This window comes from Empidonax traillii, unplaced genomic scaffold (assembly GCF_003031625.1).
Source record: "Empidonax traillii isolate 1590-97213 ecotype Southwest subspecies unplaced genomic scaffold, ASM303162v1 scaffold583:size513456, whole genome shotgun sequence".
In the NCBI taxonomy this organism is placed as follows: domain Eukaryota; kingdom Metazoa; phylum Chordata; class Aves; order Passeriformes; family Tyrannidae; genus Empidonax; species Empidonax traillii.
In genome coordinates this window covers 78,582-101,483 of record NW_020955776.1, presented here as the reverse complement: position 1 = coordinate 101,483, position 22,902 = coordinate 78,582, and the positions used below count along the sequence as shown (strand labels likewise).

The window sequence follows — 22,902 nt, the reverse complement described above, 5'->3', positions numbered from 1 at the left end:
CCAGGATGGACCCATGGCTGGCCAAGTCCAAGCCAGGACTAGGAATGATAGTAACACCTCTGTCATAATGTATTTAAGAAGGAAAAAAAAAATGTTTTTGTGCAGATGAAAATTGCAGCCAGAGAAGAGCGGAGTGAGAACCTGTGAATAACTGTGCAGATATCAAGATCAGTGCAGAAAGAGGGGTAGGAAATGCTCCAGGTGCTAGAGCAGAGGTTCCCCTGCAGCCTGTGGTGCAGACCATGGTGAGGCAGCTGTGCCTCTGCAGCTCACAGAGGTGAACAGGGATGCAGAGATTCACCTGCAGCCCATGGAGGAGACCCATGCCGGAGCAGGGGGATGCCCAAAAGGGGCTGTGACCCCATGGGAGTGCCATGCTGAAGCAGGGTCCTGGCAGGGACCTGCAGATCCGTGGGGAGAGGAGTACACACTGGAGCAGGTTTTCCTGGCAGGACCCATAGCCCTGGGGGGTAACCATGCTGGAGCAGCCTGTGCCTGAAGGACTCCACCCTGTGGAAAAGTGACCCATGTTGCACTTGGGTCCCTCTCATGCTGGAGAGGTTCTTGAAGAACTACCTCCCACGGGAGGGACTCCACAGGGAGCAGGGGAAGGACTTCTCCCTCTGAGCTGCAGCAGAGAACAACCTGTGATGAACTGACTGTAACCCCCATTCCCTGTCTCCCTGCACCGGTTGGTAGAACTTGGAAGAAGGGAGGGGTGGGGGAAGGTCTTTTTAGGATTTATTTTGCTTCTCATTCTCCTGCTCTGATTCTGTTACTAATAAATTTAATTAATTTCCTCACTTTGAGTCTGTTTTTCCCATGATGGCGATTGGTAAGTGATCTTTCCCAGTCCTTATCTCAGCTCATGAACCCTTTATTGTATATTCTGTCCTCTTGCCCAGTTGCTGAGGGGAGTGTGAGAGCAGCTATAGTGGACACCTGGCATCCAGCCAGGGTCAACCCACTACACCAGTGGACTGTCATGTCTAGTAAACCTGAGACTTCCACTTTGTATGGGTTGTATGAGAATATTTATGCCTAGATTATGGTGGAATACATGGTTCTCATGGTCCAGGGCAGCAAGAAGCTGCTAGCCTGTACATTTTCCTAACTTTTTTTCCTGCTTGGTGGTGATTATGAATCACAGAATGGCCTGGGTTGGAAGGGACCGTAAGGATCATCCCGTTCCAACCCCGCTGCCATAGGCATGGACACCTTCTACTAGACCAGGCTGCTCACAGCTCCATCCTCCCTGGCCTCTAAAACACGGGCAAAACGCGTTGCTCGCGAAGGGAGCTTTGACAAAGCCACTCCTGCTGCTGTTCCACACATCGCAGGGGGTGACGCCGGAGCTCGCGTTATGAAAAACCCGGGAGGAGGAGCAGCTTGTCACCGCTGTATCCTAGACCGAGCTCTTAAAACCCCAGGAACCCTAAGCTGCGGAGCACGCTCAGGGTAACTTAGAAATAACAACAGCAAGATAAAGCAATAACAACAGCAAGATAATTTATACACGATTTCACACAGAGACAACCCCGCTCCCTGAGGGGCCGGCACACACGTCACTTCCGCGAGCAGCCCCGCCCACTGCCCCCGGGGCCTTCCCGGGGCCTTTCCGGGGCGAGACGCGAGGGGCGTGGCGTGCGAAGGGGGCGGGGCCGTGTCGACAGGGGGCGGGGCGCTGAGAGAGCAGGCCAATGGCGTGCGGAGGGGCGTGTCCGGGGGCGGGGCTTGGCCGTGGCATGTGGCGGGGCAGGGGGCGCCGGGGATCGTTCCCATCCCTGCTACTCCCTGCCGTTCCCTGCCTTTCCCTGCCCGGGGGGCCGCGCGGGGTGAGCGTCTCTTCCGCCCCGCGGCCGCGTCCTTCTCCGGGCTCCGCCACGTCGTGAGTTGCGGGCGGGCGGGCGGTGTCTCGTCCTGGGCCTGGGGGAGCGCGGGCGGGAGGGGCGCGGTGCGGGGCGAGCGGCGGTGCCGGGGGTGTTCGGGGCGGCCGCGGAGCGGGCGTGGGTTGGGCGGCTCGGCCCGGGAGCGAGCAGGAGCCTCGCAGCCGCTCCCACGAACTGCCACATAAGTTGGAAGTAAATTTGTCACAGGAGTTGAGAATAAATTTTCCTATAAGTTGCAGCCCCCCACCGTAGCAGCGGCAGGAGTGGTGGCTCTGTTCCCCTGCGGCGTGTGGAAGCTCGTAGATGGTTTTGTTCCTGGGGAGGTGGGAGCCGGGAAAACTGGGTTTCCTTGCGGGAAAGAGAGGTGATTGACTCAGCAAGTAACTCGCTGCCTGAGAGTAACATTTTTAGGCCCTGTGGACCACCTCAGAGGAACGGTGTCCGTAGGAGACGCCACCCTTGTGCGTGGCATCACTGCTGTGTAAATACATCGTGTGGCTGAATAAGTAACGTTGAGTGTTTGCAATTGGGATTACCCTTGAAAGTGGCATCCTGCTTTGTGTGTTATCGCACTGGAATCTTTCACATCTTTTCCTGCCTTAAGTAAAGGTTTTCAGAAGGTTTAACTGTACTCTGGGCAATGTTAGCAAGGTGTCAGCTGGAATCCAGTAAATGGTAGGAAGAATAAATACTGTTCTTTGACCAAGCTCTCAAATACAGCATCCTGTGGGGATATACTATCGCAGTGGATCTTCTTCTGGTGGATTCAGCAAATCCTTTAACTTTCCCCTCTGTCTCCCAGTCTTTGTTTTTTAGGATTGGCAAAGAAAACTCACGTTACAGGATCGTGTCAAATGAAGTACCTTGATGTCCTACATGTTAGCTGACTGAATCCCTGCCAGGCTTGGTCATGCAACACCACTCCTGTTTCCTGATAAAGTGAGTTAGATGCCTGCTTACTGGAGGAACAAACCCAAGAAATACTAATCCTTTCCACCTTAAGCTAAATTGCAATGCAGCCTTGATGAGTGAGGTAAACTTGCTGGTAGTGAGCGTTTGGTGCCCCTTAGACCTCAGAGGGCTTGTGATTGAACAGTAGCTTTGAAAACTAGGCCACGTGTGTTGATTCAGTGTTTCTCTCTCTCTGAAGTGCATGTATTTTTGTATTAATCCGAACTAATCTACCATAATCAACCATTACTATATAGATTAATACAGTCCATTATATGGTGATGGATAGTTTAGAAGAAATCTATTTTTATTAGCTTTCATGTCTGTAGTAGATTAGAGGATGTGCTGTGCATTTATGCTGCTTGGTTCTACGTTTTATATATATGTCTATCTATCTCATGTATGTATACACACATGTATTGTTTTAGTATTTTTCTGGGAGAAATTCCAGGCTACATACCTCTTAACATCTTGGTAGGGACATCTTTATTTTTTTGTTTTAATTGCAAATCCCTGCTGGATTTATAAACCCATCTGCCAGAAAACAGACTTTGCATCTGGTTATCTGCTATTGAAATTCTAATTGGCACATGCATACAACCTGAAGCCTCTGCCTTCTAAGGAAAGTCTCCTGGCACAGACTTTTTGAAGGCTATGGGAGTAATTTGCAAGCAAAATTTCCAGCTATAGTGATGAAAAACATCAATGCTGAATGTCTGATAACGTATCTAAAATGGCAGGATGCATACCTTGGATTACAGGGTTAGCTAATGTAACTACTTAGAAACATGCTATCAGACTTTTTCAGTTGTATGTTACTGACTAAATTTTCAGGGGAAAATATTTTAGGGACATTAAGGAATGGAGATGTTTGTTTAAAGCAGTGCATGTTGGAAATGTCCAAAACTAAAACTTTGCTTGAAGGAACTATGAAGATTTGTTTGGGTAGAGTTTCTTGCCTTTTTTTTTTTTTTTAGAAAGCATAGATAAAAATTTTCTCCATGATGCTTTTAGTATACAGCTCTGCTGATGTTTCCCCATGCTCTGACACATAGTTAAGTGAGTATGTGCTCTATGTGTCATTATCCACACTTGGACACAGTTGTATAAACTGAAAGCGCCATTGAGCAAGTCCAGCAAGAGTTTATGCCAGAATATTTGCAGTGAAGACTTGTGGGACAACCTAGATGTAGGAGGAAAGAACTTGCTGCTCTGCTGTGTACCCAAAAACCAGGGTACTGTAGTGTGTGTTTCATCCTGGCTGCTGTGCATGTTCTGGGTGATGCTGGGCTTATGGCTCAGAGCAGTGGTGGGGATGGCTGGGTGTCATGCACGTGCATTTCCTTATATCCCTGGTTTCCATATGGAGATGTGCGTTGCCTGCGTGGAAGTGCTGAGCAGCCATGCTCAGATCCATCTGCTCTGGCCCATTTCTTCTCTCATCCCTGGACGCAACATATAAGCATATTCAGGCACTGCTAATGCAGTATGTTTTAGGTTTATCCTTGCCTTTTAATTGTTGCTTTGTGTTTGATACAAACTTCTAATACCAAAAGCAATTAGGCACTGGGAAAGCTGGAGGAAAAAGCAGTCACTTGCATATAGATCCTCAGCTGCTGTGCATTGCTACAATTCCCTTGCAGAGCAATGACAATCCACACCAGCTGGCCATTTGCCCTTTGAAGTGTTTAAATTGGGATAGGATGCTTTTCTTAAGGAGGTGTTTGTCCCTGTATGCACAGCTGGTACAAAGTCCGTTTGTGTGGTAGATGAGATACCCTTCCCACCCTCTGCCCAACATAGTAATTGTTGAATGAACCTCTATGGTTCGTGCTGCACCAGGAACCAGATAGGTGATCGTTGTGGCTTTTTTTTCCTCCTGTCCTTATAAGGACTGTGAGGGCAATATCCCTGCTGTGAGTGCTGGATGCCATCTGACTCTGTCTGCTCTGGCTCAGCAAGGTTGCTTCCCTTTCCAACTTCCAGCCTGTCCTGCAGGTGTAATCCGGTGTCATACCCCACCTGTCAATGATACCCAGCCTGCTTGGGTGTAGAAGGGGGTCCCCCAGAGAGCTGTTGACGTTGTTGATTGGGAAGCCAAGAAGTCCTGTGAGTTAAACTGTTACTGGACCCTTTCTTGCTTGATGGTAGCAAGCATTTTAACACATTCATTCCTCCAGTAATTTTTGGTTCCCTTTCTGCAACTTAGACTTGGAGCAGTCAGTGGGGCTTGTGAATTGATAGCTGGGGTATAAGGATGCTGCTGGCACTGCAGGGACGGTAACAATGCTGAAAATTGGTGCAGGCAGGACCTGATTGCACACTTTGGAAATGTTGTTCGCAGCTCCTCCAGCTCTTAACTGCTGGCACTCAAATCTGTGGATTGACAGCATGTAGGTCTGGATTCCCCATCACATCCTTTCCACCCGTTTCATATGATAGCTTGTCGACCGTTTGGAAAGCACACTGGGCGCTTGTTTGGTTGGTTTTTTTTCTTGTAGGACAATGTGGTATGAAGAAAGGAACAGAGGGCAGAGAGCCAGGGATATGGGTACTTGTTTTTTTGCAGCCAGCTGGACTGTCTCCCAATGCATGTGACAGGACCTGCAGTCCATTTGCACTGTGCTCGAGGAATCAGCTGGTCCTCCACTTGAGCAGGAAGGTTGCACAGTCAGTGCAGGTTGCAATTGTGTGCCTGGATTATCTCTCTACATCACCACAGCTCCTGTCACCTTTGCTTGGGGAGTCTCAGCTAGGCTGTGTCCTCTAAAGGACAGCTAAATTGTGTTCTGCAGACAAGGCTATGGAGTATCCAAGCCTCCATAGCTACCTCTGCTATTCCCCAAGTACACAAAGAGGGAAGAAGAGGTTGTCTGTGTGCAAGAGCCTTTTATTAATTTATTGAGGCATTCAACAAGTCCTCTTCACAATTGTCACTGCTTCTGCTAACAATGACTGCCTAGGAGGGCATTGGGATTGCTTTCCCTGGACCCCATCTGACTCTGACTTAGTGCCAGGCCTGGAGAACTGCTTATGCAATAGTCCAGGAAAACACTTGAGCATGTACTTCTGATGTACCCCCTGGTGTCCTGGTTTCAGATTTGTTAAAATAAAAAAGTGGTGGGTGGGTGGAGGGGAGTGACTTGATAAAATTTGCATTGAATTTTACATGCATGCTTGGGTTGCATTTATATTTGTTTGGCTTGGGGAGACTTTGCAGCGCTTTAACTAAATCTGGTTTTAAATCCACTTAAGTTAAACTCCTAGCACAACTTGTGTGTGGAGACCAGGATGAAATCTCATTAATTTTAATAGGATTAAGCATGTTCTTTTGCTGAGTCTTCTTTTCTATCTTTTTTTTGTTTGGTTTCTCTATATTGAAAAGCAGGATAAACCTTTCCACTCTTCAACCTCTTTGTGAAAATGCTTTAACAGTCTCAGAGAAATGTCTCTCTGGTTGCATACAATAATATTTTACACATTTTTTTTTCCTATGCTTCCAGCTGTAGTCCTACTGCATCCAGGCTTTTATTGGCTTTTGCTTCCCCTAAAGGCACAATAATTCCTGGCAGCAAGAAAACAGATACAAGTGTTTGCATGGTAAGTTTCTACACTCAAAATCATTATTTTTCCTTTTGCTCCCTCTGGATAGATTTGAAACTGCTGTAAAACAAGTCAGTTAGTAGAGAGAAATTCTGTAGAAGTCAGCAGGAACTGAGCATGTGCAGATGGGTGAGAGCAAAATTAATCCCTGTTCATGAACTGGGAATAAATTGAAGAACAGGAAATAAAGGTAGAAGTGTTATGAATGCAAACTGGTCGAAGGGAAATATTTGGGATCTAAGATTAAGCAAACCATTAATTGGAGAGGAGGCTATTTCATGCATTTGTGTTACCTTTTCATTTCCTCATTTCTAAGTGTACATCATGCCCTGAATATCAGTATTGATTATTTTGATTTGTATGTGATTTATGTTATAGGAACACTCCTCTTCCACCTCTCCTTCAGAAAAGACAAACTCCCCAGCAGATATTTCTGGATGTTCCTGAGGTGCTCTTAATGGCACACTTAATAAGCATATGCTTTCATAGGAAAAGTGAACTGTCTTGTAGTTATGTACTAAGCTGGATTTCAAGAGACTTGATTTTCATATCCAGCTCTGACTAGTTCCTGTAGGTATACACAAATGACTCAGTCTTCTCACACCTATGAGATAAGGGAGGGTTGGTCTGTCTTACTGCACTCCACTCTTTTGAGCTGATGCCCTGTTGTTCCATGAGCTGGTCTGTATTACAAAGGTTGGGCTGATGTTCTTGTCTCAGCAAAGCTTCTTTCTACCATCAGTGCTTTTGATGAAACTTTACATCATCAGCGTGTTGTCTTGCTGGCAGTAGCAGCTAGATTTTAATTCCTGTATCTAATTAAAAAGGAGAACATAGTGGAAAAAAGCCTTTTTTTCCCCCCCATGCAATAAGCAGGAGGTTAGCCCATTAAGGGGCTAAGGAAGGGAATTTCTGATGGGTGAGAAATGCCCAGTGATATCTTGAAATTCTCCACGTCCAAGCAAAGAGTATTTACTCCCTAGATTGTAGAATCATAGAATGGTTAGGTTTGGAAGGGACCTTAAAGATCATTTAGTTCCAAACCCCCTGCCATGAGCAGTGATGCCACCCACTGGACCAGGTTGCTCAGCTCCGTATCCAACCTGGCCTTGAACACTTCCAGGGCTGGGGCAACCTCCAGGTGGGGTGTCACCAGAGCAAAGTAGAGGGGCAGAATAACTTCCCTCAACCTGTTGGCCACGCTGCTTTTGATGCAGCCCAGGATACAGGTGGCTTTCTGGGCAGCAAGCACATGTTGCTGAGACATGAATTATATCTTTATCTATGATGTATTTTTTTTTTTTTTAAGGGTTTGCCAGCAGTTATATTTGTGTTGTAGAAATGACAGGATTCATGTCTCTGGCTGTAGTGGCCATGAGATGAGTTGGCACATACTGTGGCTGAAATTCATCATGGACAATGTCTGGGGTACACCTGACTCTAACAGGCACGTTTTGGTTGGTGCAGCCAGCAAGGGAATGCAGTGTCATGAGCCTGCCAGTGGTTACGTGACTCAGTTTTATGCAGGCCACAGGTTCCACTAGTTCTGCTAGACTTACTTTCTATATAGAAAGTTAAACACCTGCTATCTGTGTTTGAATAATTACTGCCTAAGACAGATCTGCTGATGGGAAAACAGCTGATAATGTTCTTCAGGGACACTTGCTGCTAGAGTTTGAGAAGCATGTGGCCTGAGTTGAGCAGTAATGCAGGTGGCTTTTTGTTACCAGCTGAGTTGATAAGCAAAAACAGGAAGTTTTGTTTGCTATTTAGCAAATAGCTTTTGACTGAATCCCACAGATTCGTGTTTGTTGCCTCATTGAAAGGGGAGCAAGGTTTGCTAGACTTTGAAAATCTCATAATGTGTAGAAGCTGGATATGTGTTTATGTGCTGAAATATATTAAGTGAAGTAGCAGAAATGGATTTCTGGTGCTGAAAACCCATCTTCATAAGGAATATCTGAATGAAAGTGTTTCAAAATAAAATATAAACAGAAAATGCTGGTAAGGTGGGGGGTTTTTTTGAGCTTTGGTTTCTTTTTTTTTTTTTTTTCCCTCCAGGTTTAGGCAATATTAGCAGGCAGTTCTTTCTGGGTGGTATGTTCTGCACTTGCTCCTTGACCCCTCTGAAAATTGAAACAGATGTCATGCAAACTGTGGAATAGGCAAGCTGTCCCTTGGGAACTGACCAAAAACTGCAAACCCTTCTACTAAATGAGCTCTTAAGTTATTGCATGACTTGAGACAAATTTGTTTGCAGTAAATCGGTAAGGTTACACCTGCAGAGGTGCCTTCTGAAGTTAAAATATGTGCTCGAAAATTGTGATACACAGCTGACTCAAGCATTCGCATTTACAGTTGTTCTGAGCAAGATCATGAATGCCATCCAGCTGTAACACTGGATTTCATACAGTGATTCATCTGCATAAAAGATGTCTGGATGAAGGAGAGAAATTGTAAATATGTGTACAAATTTATTTTGGTATTTTTCTCTCATCCCCAGGAAGGTTATTGCTGGAGGGAAATGCTTTAAAAAGCAAAGACTGAAATGGTGGGCATGCGGTTTAAATGGCTAGAGACTGTTTGATGTTGTAGATGTTAATATGCATCTGTATAGGTAGAGAGTTTTCTGTATTGGCATGTAAGTCCTAAAGGATTTGCTAACATGTAATTCCTCTTAAATGGCTGTCATTAAAAAAAAAAAAATCAGCAAACAAAACCAACCCCAAAACTCTAATGCATGCTGAGGACACCTCCTTCTCACTACAGTACAGTTTTTCTGCTCCGTTATCTGCTTGGGCAGATTTACCTTGTGATGCAACTTTGGGCAATTGAAGTGAAAGTGCCTTACTGTAAAGTGGCTCAGATGCCTGAGAAGCTGAGTGCTGAGACAGAAGCTGGATTTTGTTGGGAAGCTGGTGGAGGCAGAAGCACTGTTTTCCAGGGCAGAGGAAGCCTTTAATTTCTCCACACTTGCAAAGGAAACTTGCGAAGGTACTTCCACTAAGTGCTAAAAGTACTTGACTGTTTGGTTATGTTAGTGAAATATAATTTTGGTGGTAGTTGTAATCTCTCTTGGTGAGATGTCCTTCTGACTGCCTGTAGATGGCCTTGACATTCAGGTAACCCCATGGAATAGTTTTGGAGTCCTCAGCGACATCAGCAGAAGACAGATAGACTTGCTATATCAAGCTCAGAAAGGTTCAGAAGAACCTGCTGCTGCCTGTGCTGTCCCTCTTCCATCAGTGAGATGCTCTTTGGTACAAAGACATTTGTACTGGAAAAGCTTTAGGAGCTCAAATCAAGCTTATTTTACTTTGACTTATTAATCAGTTTTCGAGCATCAAGACTCAAAGCTTAAGTGAGTTACCCTGGAACTGAAAAGGGGAAGCTATGACAAAGTAGCTGCTGCCATGTAGGAGACAAGACACCCAAGATCTAGGCTAAAGCACTCTGCAGATGCTGCCATGGAGTAAGGAAAGGGAAAAATGTTTTTCCTCTAGGTTCTGATAACCCATAGGTTTACATTCAGTTTGGTGAAGACTTATTGGCCATGAAGAACCTGCCACAGGGAAGGTCAGCAAGGTTTAGGAAAGCTGCTACTGCATTGATTCTTTCTTTGTTTGGAAAAAATAGACTTGGCTAAGCTTTCCCACCCTGCCCTGTGATTTCCATGCTTCTCAAGCTGTCAAAATCACAAAGCAAGGAGGCATGCGCCAACAAACTTTTTTTGGTATCGCTATAAATGTGTTCCTGGCTTGGAGAGGTTATGAAGAACCTCTTGATTTGTGCTATGTATTTGTGATTTATGTATGGTGAAAAGCTCCCCAGTATCGTATTGTGATAAGATAAGCTGGGGTGTCTTTTTGCTGCATCTTACCTGGGAGATCTTTGGTATGAAGCAATCTTTGTTTTTTAACCTGAGTTGTCTGCTTAAAAAGAAGAAACCTTCATAATCTAGTAGCCCTCAGTATGTTTTGCTTGTAAGGATAAGGGAAGGTGGAGGCACATATCTTTTGATTTTTTTTATTTTTTTGAAAATTTATATTTATTCTCCGTATTTCAGGATGTGCACAAAGATCCTACTTCCTTGCAGAAAGGAGAAATAGTGACAAATGCTTTCCTTTCTTCAGATTCTTTTAGCGCTGAGCAGAAGTTTCCTTTCAGTCACTGCACTGAATGGACCATGTTTTGGCTGTTTCCAGGCTGTCTGAACTTTCTCTTCAGTTTCTGAGCTCCACACAGTACTGCCTGATGCTTTTGTAACATAAGGTGCCATCTCTGCTGTGTGTAACCCTGCTGAAAACCGTGCACAGGATTAAATTCCTGAGGAAAGTTGCAGAACCCAGTGTTCTGGATGAAGATGGGCTCTCTGTTTCTACAGACCTAAAATTAGTGTTATGGCTACATGTATCTGTAGAGGAGCATAATGATTTCTCAGAAATATGTGAAGGATAGCATTTCAGGGAAATTTGACTTGATCTGTACTGCCAAGAATTTGCTGACTGTGGTAAAATTCTGCAGGGCAGGAGGTGGGTGGGTGACCAAACTTCAACACATTGGCAGTTTTACTTGCTCCAAAAGTAACACTTGTACCTTCAGGCTGAAGTGACTGCTTGTTTAAGTCTCTGTTAGCTCCAGACTTGTCAGTTTTGAATTTAATAGCACCTCAGGCTCAGTTTATTCCTGTGCATGTGCACTGTGCTGGTTCTAGCTTCTAATGCCATCTGTCAGCAAGCATGAACCACCCTTGCTGCAGAGTGCCTGATTCTGCAGGCACTTAGAAAAAACAAAGTCGTGAGTTTGCCTTTTACCCTTCTTGATCAGCTTTGCTCTGTATCAGCTCAATGGTTGCAGAGTTCATGTGGGAGCCACTGGATGGTTCCTTTGAGGGTCTTGTTGAAAGCAGTTTAATTTGAAACACATGGTATGGAATGCCCTGCATTTGATCTCCTGTTCCCATAAGACAACAGCATGTCTGAAAATTTGCTATCTGTTTCAGGTTCAGATCAGACTAGGAAAGGTTGCAGTTGAGCCATAGTACATGTTTTTATTGCTTGAAGGTATTTTTGTTGACAGATTTATTGTTCACTCACAGCTTTATGCAGTTAGCCTTTGGCAGTTCACTTTTCTGTATATTAAAACTAGATTGTTTCAGATATTTCAAAACAAGGCACAGTTTCATAAATCAAATAGCTGTCTGATCATTTTTCATGGGAAAAGTGTCCTGCTGAGTTGTATTTCTCAACACTGGAGCTGCAGCACATGGCACTGATATGGCGGGGGGAAAGGATGATGGATGGGTGATGCTGGCTTGGGGTTTTAGGCTTTAACATTTATTTCCTCAGGGAAAAAGTGTTGTGGCCATGAAGCCTCAATGGTGACAGCATGGACTGTCCTCAGCTATATAATCTCTATGCCTTGTCACCTGAGGGAGGAATACAGGTGGGGAGCTGAGGGACAGAAAGATGGAAAGGTGTAAAGCTGGTAATATTTGAGACAAAACTGACCCCAAAAAAGCACCCATAAACCCCAGTGCAGCTAAATTTGCCTGTTGTAGTTTAACTCCAGCTGGCAGCTCAGCCCCACAGAGCCACTCACTCAATCCCATGTGGTGGAGTGAGGGAGAAAAATGGAAGAGTAAAAGTGAGAAGACTCTTGAGTTGAGATAGAGTTTAGTAGGAAAAGCAAAAGCTGTGCGTGCAAGCGAAGCAAGGAATGAATTCACTGCTTCTCATGGGCAGGCAGGTGTTCAGCCATCCCCAGGAAAGCAGGATTTCATCACGGATAACAGTGTCTTGGGAAGACAGACACGATCCCTCCAAACATCCCTCCCTCCCTTCTTCTTCCCCCAGCTTTTTATGCTGAGCATGATGTCATATGGTCTGGAAGATCCCAGTTGGGGTCACCTGTCCTGGCTGTGTCCCATCTGACTTCGTGTGCACCCCCAGCCTGCTTGCTGGTGGGGTGGGGTGAGAAGCAGGCTCATTCCCTGCAGTTTGTAGATGCCGCTGTAGGCATTGCAGTCACATTTCCAGTGGGGTGTGTGTCATGCAGATTGATGGGAGCTTCAACCATAGATGGAGACTACACTACAAGTTGGAGGAGGTGGTTTATATTTGAGGGAGGAGAAGATGTATAACTTTATTACTTCCTAATTAAAATGATTTTGCTTATTGGGCTGTTGTCCTTAACGGCTTTTTGGCTTTGTAGAATTTTTTAAATCTCTTTTTTGTGGACGTGTATTGGGAGAAACATCAGAAAAGGCAGCAGCAGACCAAACCTATGTCCATCCAATACCCTATTCTGTCTGCTGCAGTGAGGAGTGCGCTGCTAATGTGAATGGATGTGCCAGCTCTTCTGTAATACCTGCCCAACTGTGCAGTGTTAACTAAGACTTGTGTAGGAGAGGGAATATAAGCGATGTACTTCTCTATCTGAGCTGGCAATGTGTTTTCTCTGAATTGCATTTCAGAGCATGTGTAACTTGCATCTTACTGTTGCAGCAGATCATCCTCTAATGCTCTGCTGCCCTCACGTCAGCCTCAGGTGTATATCAGATCCAGCTGGTTGGTCAGCATTCTAGCCTGGCCGATGTATCTACAAGATAAGACTCATGATTTCTAGGCACATTTTCCTTCAAAACTCCCTCTGAACGTATGGAACTGTGCACTTTCCACCTCAGTCATCTTTGTACAGGAGCATTTTGTTATACTGGGAATGATGGGGGCACGGAGAGCCAGTATTGGGGCAAAAATGGGCCTTTGATTGTTGTATCCTGGTTTTCTGAGGAAGTGGGAATGCTTCACACTGCACAGACATCTTAGGAAGTCAAAGGAACTGTGTCCAGACCAGGGACCTAGCAATGTATTTCCTCCTCTGTAATCTGTAATGCTTGTCTGATTCACAGTCAGTTCATTCATCATTGTTGATAGTACGTGACATGTTGTAGAAACAGCTTTGCAGCCTGTCAATAACTTTCTTAGGGAGCCAAAGGAACTTAATGGCTCTAAAGCCGCTGTGCAGAGAATCATATAACTTTATCTGGTCATGCTCAGCTGACAGTGGGTCAGCCTCATGTACCTTTGGTACTGCCCCTTCTGTCTCCAGACTTATATTTGTATGCACCTTCAGTCTTGGAGAGAAGCTTGGGAAGCAAAATGCTTCTCAGGATTACAGTGCAGACTCCCTGTCTCCTGTATTCTTGCCTTGATTTACAAAATGAAATGTGGTTGTCTTTCCCTTAGCAAAATCTAGCTGAATTCTGTTTTTCTAAAGAGAGAAATACAGTGATTGTTTACAGGGCTGAGAACACATCAAGTGTTTAGCAGCAAATGCAAGTGGGAAAAAGGCCTGATGTCTTCTCAGCTGGATGGGAAGGTAGCCCTGTTGTCTGCCAAAGGTATCCCACCTTTGTTTTCCCTGCTCTGTTGATATACTGAAGCTAGAACATTTCTTTGCCCCTCTTTGACCTTATTTCATACCTCGTCCATGCACACTTGTAAGAATGAATTTTAAAGCAGTGTCTGCTGGCTCTTTGATGACAGCTCAAAGGAGCATGTGTTGCCCTAAATGATTTGCGTTGCACACTTTGTACCTGTGATCTCTAACACCCACACTCCCTCTTGCCATGTTTTTTTTTGGTCTAGTTCTACATCTCCCTCTTCAACCTGGTGCAGTCCCTGCACGCGCCTTGCAGCTGCTTAACCAGGAACAACTGAGTCTGGCTGGGAGGGCGTGGAGGCAAGGGATTTATTTTTCAAAGGCTTCTCTCTGCTCTTGAAACATCTCCTCAATCATTTTCTTTGAAATAGTACTCTGAATTTTCTTATTTGTACAAATTCCTTGTCAACTGCAGTTTTCAATTGTTAATTTACAGTATATGATAAGAGTGACAGCAAGGCATGCTAAAGGCTAAGGCAAACTTGTAGAAGTGTCTTGTAATTTGAAACAGTGGGAAAAGGACTGAAGTTAGCTTGGCTGAATAGCACAAATTAATTACCAATAAATTACCAATTCCCTGACAAAAAACATGGGGCTGCTTTTCTCAGCAGCCGATGCCAGTGTAGGGTGTTGCGAAGGCTGTGTTTGTGTATTGCACAGGTCATCTCCTCTTCTGTGCTGGTTCTTTCAACTCCTGCTAAGGTGCACTTGGAAGAGCAAGTGATAAGGAATGAGCAAAGTCAGTCTGTGCTGTGCATGCGCAGTGTGACATGGAGAGAGACCCTGGTGAAGCTGGTGCTGGTGGACACCAGGAGTAGTCTCTGGTACACAGGACTAGATGGGGCTGCTGAGCTGCTCTTCCTTGCCAAGACTTCTCTTGTTAGGTCAGACTTAGAAATATTTCCAGCTGCCAGGTGGGATGACGCAGGCATGAACTTTTGACTGCACTGAGAAACCTGTGAGCGCAATGCTGTGCACACTCGCTCCAGGGAGAAAGGTGGATAGGGGTGCATGAGCTAAGGTCAGCAGTGCAAGTACCATACAGACCAGCTCCCCTGCTCTCTGGGAAAGCAGAAGATAAAGAAATGCTCCATCTATTTTCAAGAGGTAAAATAACTCTTTTACTGGAATAAGTGGGCAGGGAGGAAACTCTGATTTCCTCATGGAATTTGTAGGGTGACCAGGGAAGCTGAATTTGAGGTGTTTTAGTATCAAGGTTTGTCCCCATCTTTGGCTCTTTGACTATCCAGTGTGGACCTGTATACTGTGTGTCCTCTGCAAAGCTTGGGGTATCTGTTTATATTTCACCTCCTTTCACACAGGGTGATTTTGAAGCTAAAACTGTTGCGCTTTTTGGGGTTAGAGGATATAGAAGAAGGAAAAATTGGAAGCAAAAGTTCCATGGTAGGAGGCATCAAAATGTTGCAATTAGTGAGTCAAAGCTAATAAACATTATTTTGGGCTTTCTTGGAGGGAAAAAAGGCTCTTAGTCAGACTCTTCAATTCACAAGTGTAGTTGGGACTGGAGCTGAGAGCTCACGCCGAAACTTCTTGCATGGATGGCTAAATCAGGGTCTTACGCACATTACTGATGACTGTTAGATGTTCTTCGCTATGATATTTATACCATTCACACATGCTGCTCATTCTGTGTTGTGAGCTGTCTTTGCAGTCATCACATACATCTCTGAGATGTCACACAAAGTTGAATCTCAACACACTTTGAAGGCTGTGACATTTCATAACAGCAGGATGAGGACTAAAGCTTGCTGCAGTGGTGAGGAAGAGGGTTGCCCTTAAAAATCATATCTGTGCTATCATATGCTTGTGTACTTTGAGACTGACTTTGTACCCTTGGCTTTTGACTAAAGCTGTTCTTCACTGGGACCTGAGAGAAGAAGAGCAAAGTACCTTTTCCAAAGAAGGAGCCTCTCTGTGAATTTGGGAATGGTCTTTACTCTCCTGCCTCTGCGTCCTTGCTTGTTTGTTTGTGGTGTGTAATGATACTTGCTTACCTTTTGTACATTTTTTTTTCTATTCCTGCTGATAGGAATATAAAAAGTCTTTTTTTTTTTTTTTTTTTTTTTAATAGGTATATTGCAGTGGATCCGAAGTTGATATAAGAAAGAATTGCTTCTGGGAAGAGAAGCCTCCCTGTAAGGCCAGCCCTGAAGATGTGGACTGCCATTGTATTCTTGCTGCTGATTTCCTTCTCTGTATGTGAACACAGGTTTTCTGTCCTGAAAGGGAGAGGAGTCCATGTAGTGCAAATAAACAGGCTTACAACTGAAAAACAATGCAGGGAGGCTTGTCAAAGCCCAGGTGCTTCAGGTGAGGTTCTTGTCCCTTAAATGGAATTCCAGCTGTGTTTTCTGTTCCTTGAAGATCTCCACTGCTCCCCTGACAACTTTCTTTCCTAATTCCAGTGGTTTGCAGGCTTTTATAGTTATGCTTCTCTGTGCAATGCTGTAGTGCTAAGTAACTTCTGACAGCTTTGGTTAAATTGAATCCAGAACAACTGTTTCCCGGGGCCCTTCTCGCTTCTATAAGAAACAGCCTGCATGTGCTCTTGGTGTGCACTGATAGCGTGCAAACAGTGTTAGGTCACTTGAATTGAAGAGTGATTATTCCATGCTGCCAGATGTTTGCAAGTAAACAGGGCTCTTGTAGACAGCTGCACTAGAATGAGTAGTCTTTGTTCCCTGCTATGTTTTTTCTGCCTTAGAAGAAACTACTTGTATCCTGCAACCAAGCACAGGGTTAAACAAATCTGGCGAGGTGAAAGCCTTTTGCTCACTACCTCTGGTGTGTCTGTATAAAAGCACTGAACTTCTAAATGAAGGGTCCTTATGAAGGTCCCAATCCTGGTGATGTGGTGAAGATGAGGCCTTGGCTCAGGTGGATGAACGGATATCTGACATTCAGATTGTTAGGAACATAATAAAGATACCGCTTTTAATGCAATAGATTTCAAACATGAGACATTCCTTCATAATGGAAAGAAAGTACCTTTATAAATTGTTTTATTTAGGAGATAAAATGAGGGTCAGTTTGTTTCCCAAGGCACCAGAGCTGTTGGAATTCCAGGTTCTGTTTTGTAAGGTGGTAAACCCTAGGCAGATGACACATTCACACTGACTGTGCTGACACTTAAAGTCTGTAGCACTTCATCTTGCTGTGTTCCACCTGAGAATCTAAATTCTGTGCACATCATCTTAACCTTCCAATATCTTGATAGAGTAGAAAAGTTCATCAGCTGCCTTTTCCAGAAGAGAAACATAAAGAATTTAGTTAGTCCACAGTCAGGGATGCAATGTGATTTGACTGCATGGTTGGCCCTTTTGCTGACTTTAACCACTTTGTTGTCTCCTAATCTGTTAGTACAAAATAAGTCCTGTTGAGTGTTAGCTTTGCTGAGCAGCAGGGGTTGAGCCTCTACAATTAGGTGACCCATTCCATCTCAGGAAACTATGCAAGACTGAACCGAAAAGCATAAACTTATCCAGGTTTTACATTCTGTATTAAACCTACTGAAGCAACTTAATTCCTATTTGTTACTTGCTGGCCAGTCTATTGCCCTACCTGGTGTCAAGGGAGGTGGAAAAGGTAGAAACTCTTGACGTAAATGTATGTGCAGAGAGATCACCTGGAAAGAAGGACCTGAAATGTCTTTTTTTAATGTTAGCGTTAGGTTTTAAGATCAGCTTTACTGATCTCATTCTCCATTCCCATCTTTCCCAACAATATTTTTTTTGTGCTGTCTGTCATTACAGACATGAGACCTGAGGCTTAGTTGACAGAATAGTTACACACATGTAAGGAAGATGTCTTTATAGCTACATTGCTTGAAGAAGTGGAAGAATAACATTCCCAGCTGGTTAGGCACTCTTCCATAGATGTAATTTGCTGACATAACAGCAGTTGCTTAGAGAAGAAGTGCAGCTACCACAGCAAGAAGGGACCTTTTGAAGTTCCCTGGTCCAACCCCGACTTAGATGTGTCTGTTCAAGACCTGATGGAGAGACCTCTCTGGCTCCCAGCTCAGTGTTGTAGTGCCCTTGTGGTAGAAACTAACTTTTTCCCTTGATGTTGAGTTGGGATTTGCTGTAAATCATCTGCCTCAGCCCCTCAGACATCTAACAGTCTCCCTTGGACTCACTCCAGTATTTCAATACCACTCTTGTTATCTAAAAAGCCCCAGACTGGGCACAGTGTTTAAAATGCCTCCTCAGTATTTGTTGGAGGAGGTTCATTCCTTCCCTCAGAGCTTGGTTATGGGTATGTAGCTGTGTAGAAAAAAGTTAGTGAGTTCAAAGGGATGCCAGGAAAGTGAGTTCTTGCTGTGATGAGTTTATTTTGCTTGTGTTGAGATTTGATTTAGTAAAAGACAATTTCTGTGATGGCTTCCATGGTGTCATTATTCAAAGAATGAAGAGTAAATTTCTGTGGAACTCCAAGCACTGAGACGAGAGCTGTCTCCTGTGAGTGATGAGATGGATATCTACTCAGTTTTGGCTCATTTATTTTTTTCCCCTCATTAAGACATGTAGAGGAATGCTAGGCTAGCATTTACCTGGGAACAAACTGTAGTGCACTTTCTTTGTCCCTGCCTGGGTGAGTGCATTGCTGTTGTTAGGAGATGTTGGTACCAAAAGGCAAGCAGGTAAGTAGGCTGCAGCTGCTGTATTGATTTCATTGGCTTTCCAGTTATTTTTGCCAAGGCTGAGTCAGGATCCTTTTAAGGCCGGACCTTCTAGATATGGTGGTTTTTTTTTTCTTTTTTTTTCTTTTTTTTTTGGGGGGGGTTTGTTTATTTGTTTGTTTTTTCCAATTCTTTAATTAAAGCTATGAAGCAGCATGTTTGGTATGTTTTGTGTAGCAATGCATTTTCTCTGCTGTTTTCAGGAAATCGTCGCTGTAATTGGTCTGTGCCCTACCAGAACCACTGCATCTTCTTGCAGTGTCACCAGCTGAGTGTGTGCCAAAATGCTGGAGAACAAGACATCAAAGATCTTCTTGGAGGTAAAGCCATGTTTCAGGTTCCCAGTGAATCCAGGATCCTGGTTCTTTTGCTTTAAATGCCTGTGTTTAGACCTTGGTAGGCTTTCAGCTGAGGGAGATGGGCTGTGAAATGCCTGTAGGATAATTCTGTAGGTAAAGTTGATTGGAATAACCACGACCTTATAAGGACTGCACGTGCAGGCTGTGTCTTTGAATAACTTCTGTAGCTGTTACCGAGTAGCAGTTTGTCTCCACGTTGAAGACATCATTCATTCACGCCATTTGCGTGCCACACGCTGTCCTTGTGAAAATAAAGTCATAACAGATGTATTTATATTTTTTTTCAGAGAAAGGAAAAAGTCTTGGCATTGTTTTTCTCTGAGATTGCCAGGATTTTGTTCCAGAGTCAACAGGCTGCTTCTATAATCAGAGCAGCAATTGCTCATGGTGACTTTCCAGTGCCAGGGTATTGAATTTTAATTAAGTGACACAATAACAAAATGGAGCTTATTTGTAATTGGGGAACCAACCTTTAAAGTATGTTTCAAGAAATCCCTGTACCCAAGTTTTAAAAGGAGTTTGTTCATGGTTCTTTTGGGTTGGCAAAGGTTTCTCTGCAACATACCAACCAGACCTGTGATAAGCAGATGGGGTTTATGTCACTATAAATCTAGCTCACTAGTTGTGAAGGAAATTACCCTGATGTAGGGAGCTGTAAGTGGGAATTTCTGCCCAGTTTTGAGAGGTGAAAATTACGAATCTAAGCACAAAGGCTTTGTCAATGATGTGTAACTTTGAAAGTGTGAGTCTTCTTCTCAGGAGCTGACGTTTGTAACACTGCTCCTGTTCATAATGTGCTTCTGCATTGCAGCTCTCTACTTGATTACTCCCCTTCTGTGAAATTAATTCCCTGGTTGGGTAAATACTAGAGGTCTATGGTAAAAAAAAACTGAACCAAGGCAAAAATCCTCAAAGGGATTATGTGCAATAAGGACAGGGTGGGGGGGCTGAGTTTTCATGTTCTTGCTGACTTCAGGACTGATTTCTTCCAGTTGTACTACATCTACTGCAGAATACGTGTTCTGGTGTGCATGTTGGGGGGTTGAGGTTAGATTTGAGCTTGAGAGTTTTATTCTTACAAAACTCATTGTTTTTTTCTTTTTGAAGAAATTGTCAGCGTGAAATGGGAAACAGTCCTGTTTCCCCACCAAAGCTATCCACAGAAACAGGAGAGGATGCTGAATGCACAGGTTGCCCGACACAGTGTGGAAAACGTGTTTTCTTCAACTGTTCAGACTCGCAAAATTAATTTGAGGCATTTGCTTGGGGTTGATAATGGAGATGTCACAACAAATACAAGGAAATCAGTTGCAAGCAGTGCTACCACCCCCACTGCCCCAGCCATAGCAACAAACATTACAAATGCAAGTGTCTTCATTACCACTTACGAAACAACTGCCAAAGCCTCAAACACCACTGGAGGTTTTAATACTGTTGCTGAAGCCATGCCATCCACTGCCTTTTCTCCCACTTCTGGTAACATCTCTGCTTCCACTTCCAGCCATGTCGCCCAGATTGTGCCCACCAACCAAACATCAGAAAATAATAGCTCTGTCTCAGTATTGTCCCCCACCTCTGCTTCTGCTCCCTTCACTGTTACTTCTAAGGCAGGTACTCAAACAGAGCAGTCTAACCCAGCTACCACCACCACCAGTGCTCCCCACTCTAACAGCCCCACCACTGCTGGAGCTCACCTGAAGACACTGACCACAAGATTGACCACCCTCGTCCCGCAGGATGCAAGAACATCTTCCGCTGCCTCCACTCATGCCACCACACTCATCCCCTTGGAGAATTCTCACTCTGAGAATCCACCGCATGTCAGCACGCTGCCAGATCTGAAAACAGAAGCAAGTACAGCCACAAGATCCTTGAGTGAATCAACTTCTCTTCTGGGCACTACCAGAGGTGTCATGGTTTTAACTACAGCCTCTACAGTAGAAACTACGACTGGGCACGGGTTGAAGTCAACATCTGACATCTTTACAACAACCGTGGCTCCAACAAATGCACCCAAAACAACAGCTTTGGACGTCACAAAAGCTCAGGACAAAGACAATGAGTATCTTCTCATTGCTGCTGAGCCTCTGACTCAGTATTTAGTGGATAAAAGTTCACTCCTTGCAGTGCTTTTAGTTGGTACGTTTTTTTTCATAACTGTTATAGTTCTTTTCCTCATGCAGGCCTATGAGAGCTACAAGAAGAAAGATTACACACAAGTGGATTACCTGATCAATGGAATGTATGTGGACTCAGAGATGTGAAGGGGTGGGGATAATACAGTGGAAAGAGAGGTGGAAAGGAGTTTCAAAGTCTGCCTGACTTGTTTTTCCTTCCTATTTGCCTATAACAAACTGAAAGTGCTTCCAAATTTACTTCTAGTGCAATTGAGGAGAAATGCCATGTACTGTATTAAGAAGAAGAAAAATAATTTTTTATTCAACTGTGCAACAGGTTGCTGTAAAAACATAAAAAGAGGAATAATTTTTAACACTTTCATAATGCACAATAGCTTTGGCCATTATTTTTCATTGCAAAAACAAACCTAACAAGGGGTAAGCTACCGCCCTCAGAAAATGTTGTAGCGCTTCTTCAACTGTGCAGGTTGAAGTTACGCTGCAAGTTCCTTGTGTTCCGTTTGTTTTACATGTGCTCCTTGGAAAACAGAGCAAAGGATGCTGCCACCTTTTGGGAAGTGCTCCCAAACAACCAGATGAGAAGTCTGTGGAGTATTGTTGCAACAGGGAACTTTTAATCCAGTGTGTGTCATATTTCAGTATGCTTCTTGCTTGTTAAGAGGTCTGTTTACAAGGTATTGTAAAGCCTATTTACTGCTAACCTAAGATATCTTTTCACCACGGAGTGGATTACTGTGCCTCTGCACTTAAATGATCTTATTTTTGTATTCAGTTAATAAATGGAACCCTGGAAGGGTGTATCTTGTTGTGTTTCTGTTTTCATTCCTGTCCCTGCTGGTTCAGAAGCAACCAAATGGGCTCTGGGGGCTTAAGTAAACTACCTCCACTTCAGTATTCCAATTATGGGAGCTTTGAAGACCTCACTGAAAGCATGGACATGTCTGAGAAGATACTGATCATCTTCCAGAATACTGCTTCTGTAATTTAAGACCAGGATGCTGCCAGTCTCCCAGGTATGCAGACCCACTTACTGCTTATTATCTTTCATGCTTAGAGCATCAGGCTCTGTTTTGGTTTTTCTTTTGCATTTAGGACCAGCATAGAGTTGTTAGCATTTTGGAAATTTTGTTGCACATGCAGTTGCAACTTTCCTCCCAAGACCTGCGTTTGAAAGAATGAGTCGACAACTCTTGATTTTTAGGCAAGTATTCTTCAGTGATTAATGTCTCTTATTTGAATGACACGTACATACCAGTAGCAAAATGATGGTTCAAGGTCTGTTCTTGTTTTTTTAACCATATTGATAGCTTCTCTCTTGCTTTGAGTTAGTTGGCTCTTCTTTAATCCTGCTTGCATGGAATCTTGAGTGAGGGCGATAATAAGTAAACCTCAGAATCTGAGCTGCCGAGTTTTGGTTGGATTATTTATCCAAATTCTTTGGCTGTTTAGAATTGGGAGGGAATCTTTACCCTGGAAGAGGTTACTTTGTAGACGACTTCATCATCAGTGATGGAAGTGCTATGAAAAGAAATGCAGATAACATAAGCAGCGACAGAGCCAAGGCATTGTTTGAATAAAATAGACTGGAGAGAGTTTCCTGAGTCTTACCCAACTCAAATATTGAGGGCAAAACTTCAGCAAGTAGAGTATGTTGAGCAAAGAGATTGCTTTGGAAGTGAGATGACTTGGTTGTCAGCATCAGGCTGCATTTTGCAGTAGTTCCACGTGGACCACATCTACATGGCAGTAGGTTGGAGCACCTCTCAGGGTAGAAGGATAGGGACTCTCTCTCCTTGAAAAGCTTGAAGTATAAGCCA

The 22,902-nt window shown here is 44.0% G+C and overlaps 1 protein-coding gene across 4 annotated transcripts; it reads left to right on the top strand.

Annotated features, from left to right (window-relative positions):
* Positions 1 to 1,746: 1,746 nt before the first annotated feature.
* On the top strand, positions 1,747 to 21,881 carry LOC114064819 (uncharacterized protein C11orf24 homolog). 4 transcript variants are annotated; one of them, XM_027898199.1, is made up of 7 exons: positions 1,747 to 1,888; positions 2,706 to 2,828; positions 6,344 to 6,440; positions 6,822 to 6,870; positions 15,979 to 16,217; positions 18,792 to 18,908; positions 20,055 to 21,881. In XM_027898199.1, exons 5-7 carry the CDS (start codon positions 16,061 to 16,063, stop codon positions 21,209 to 21,211), a joined length of 1,431 nt encoding a protein of 476 aa, XP_027754000.1. In that variant the 5' UTR covers positions 1,747 to 1,888; positions 2,706 to 2,828; positions 6,344 to 6,440; positions 6,822 to 6,870; positions 15,979 to 16,060; the 3' UTR covers positions 21,212 to 21,881. The 4 variants fall into 4 exon arrangements, with proteins under 4 accessions (XP_027754000.1, XP_027753999.1, XP_027754002.1 ...); XM_027898198.1 differs by lacking the exon at positions 6,822 to 6,870; XM_027898200.1 differs by lacking the exon at positions 6,822 to 6,870 and having other exon boundaries at positions 1,793 to 1,835.
* The last annotated feature ends 1,021 nt before the right edge of the window (positions 21,882 to 22,902 follow it).

Bases quoted from the DNA above. Each gene is read 5' to 3' on its own strand.
- LOC114064819 (XM_027898201.1), top strand. From the start codon at position 16,061: ATGTGGACTGCCATTGTATTCTTGCTGCTGATTTCCTTCTCTGTATGT. The intron at 16,218-18,791 runs GTGAGGTTCTTG...TGCTGTTTTCAG, and splicing joins TCAAAGCCCAGGTGCTTCAG to GAAATCGTCGCTGTAATTGG. The intron at 18,909-20,054 runs GTAAAGCCATGT...TTCTTTTTGAAG, and splicing joins CATCAAAGATCTTCTTGGAG to AAATTGTCAGCGTGAAATGG.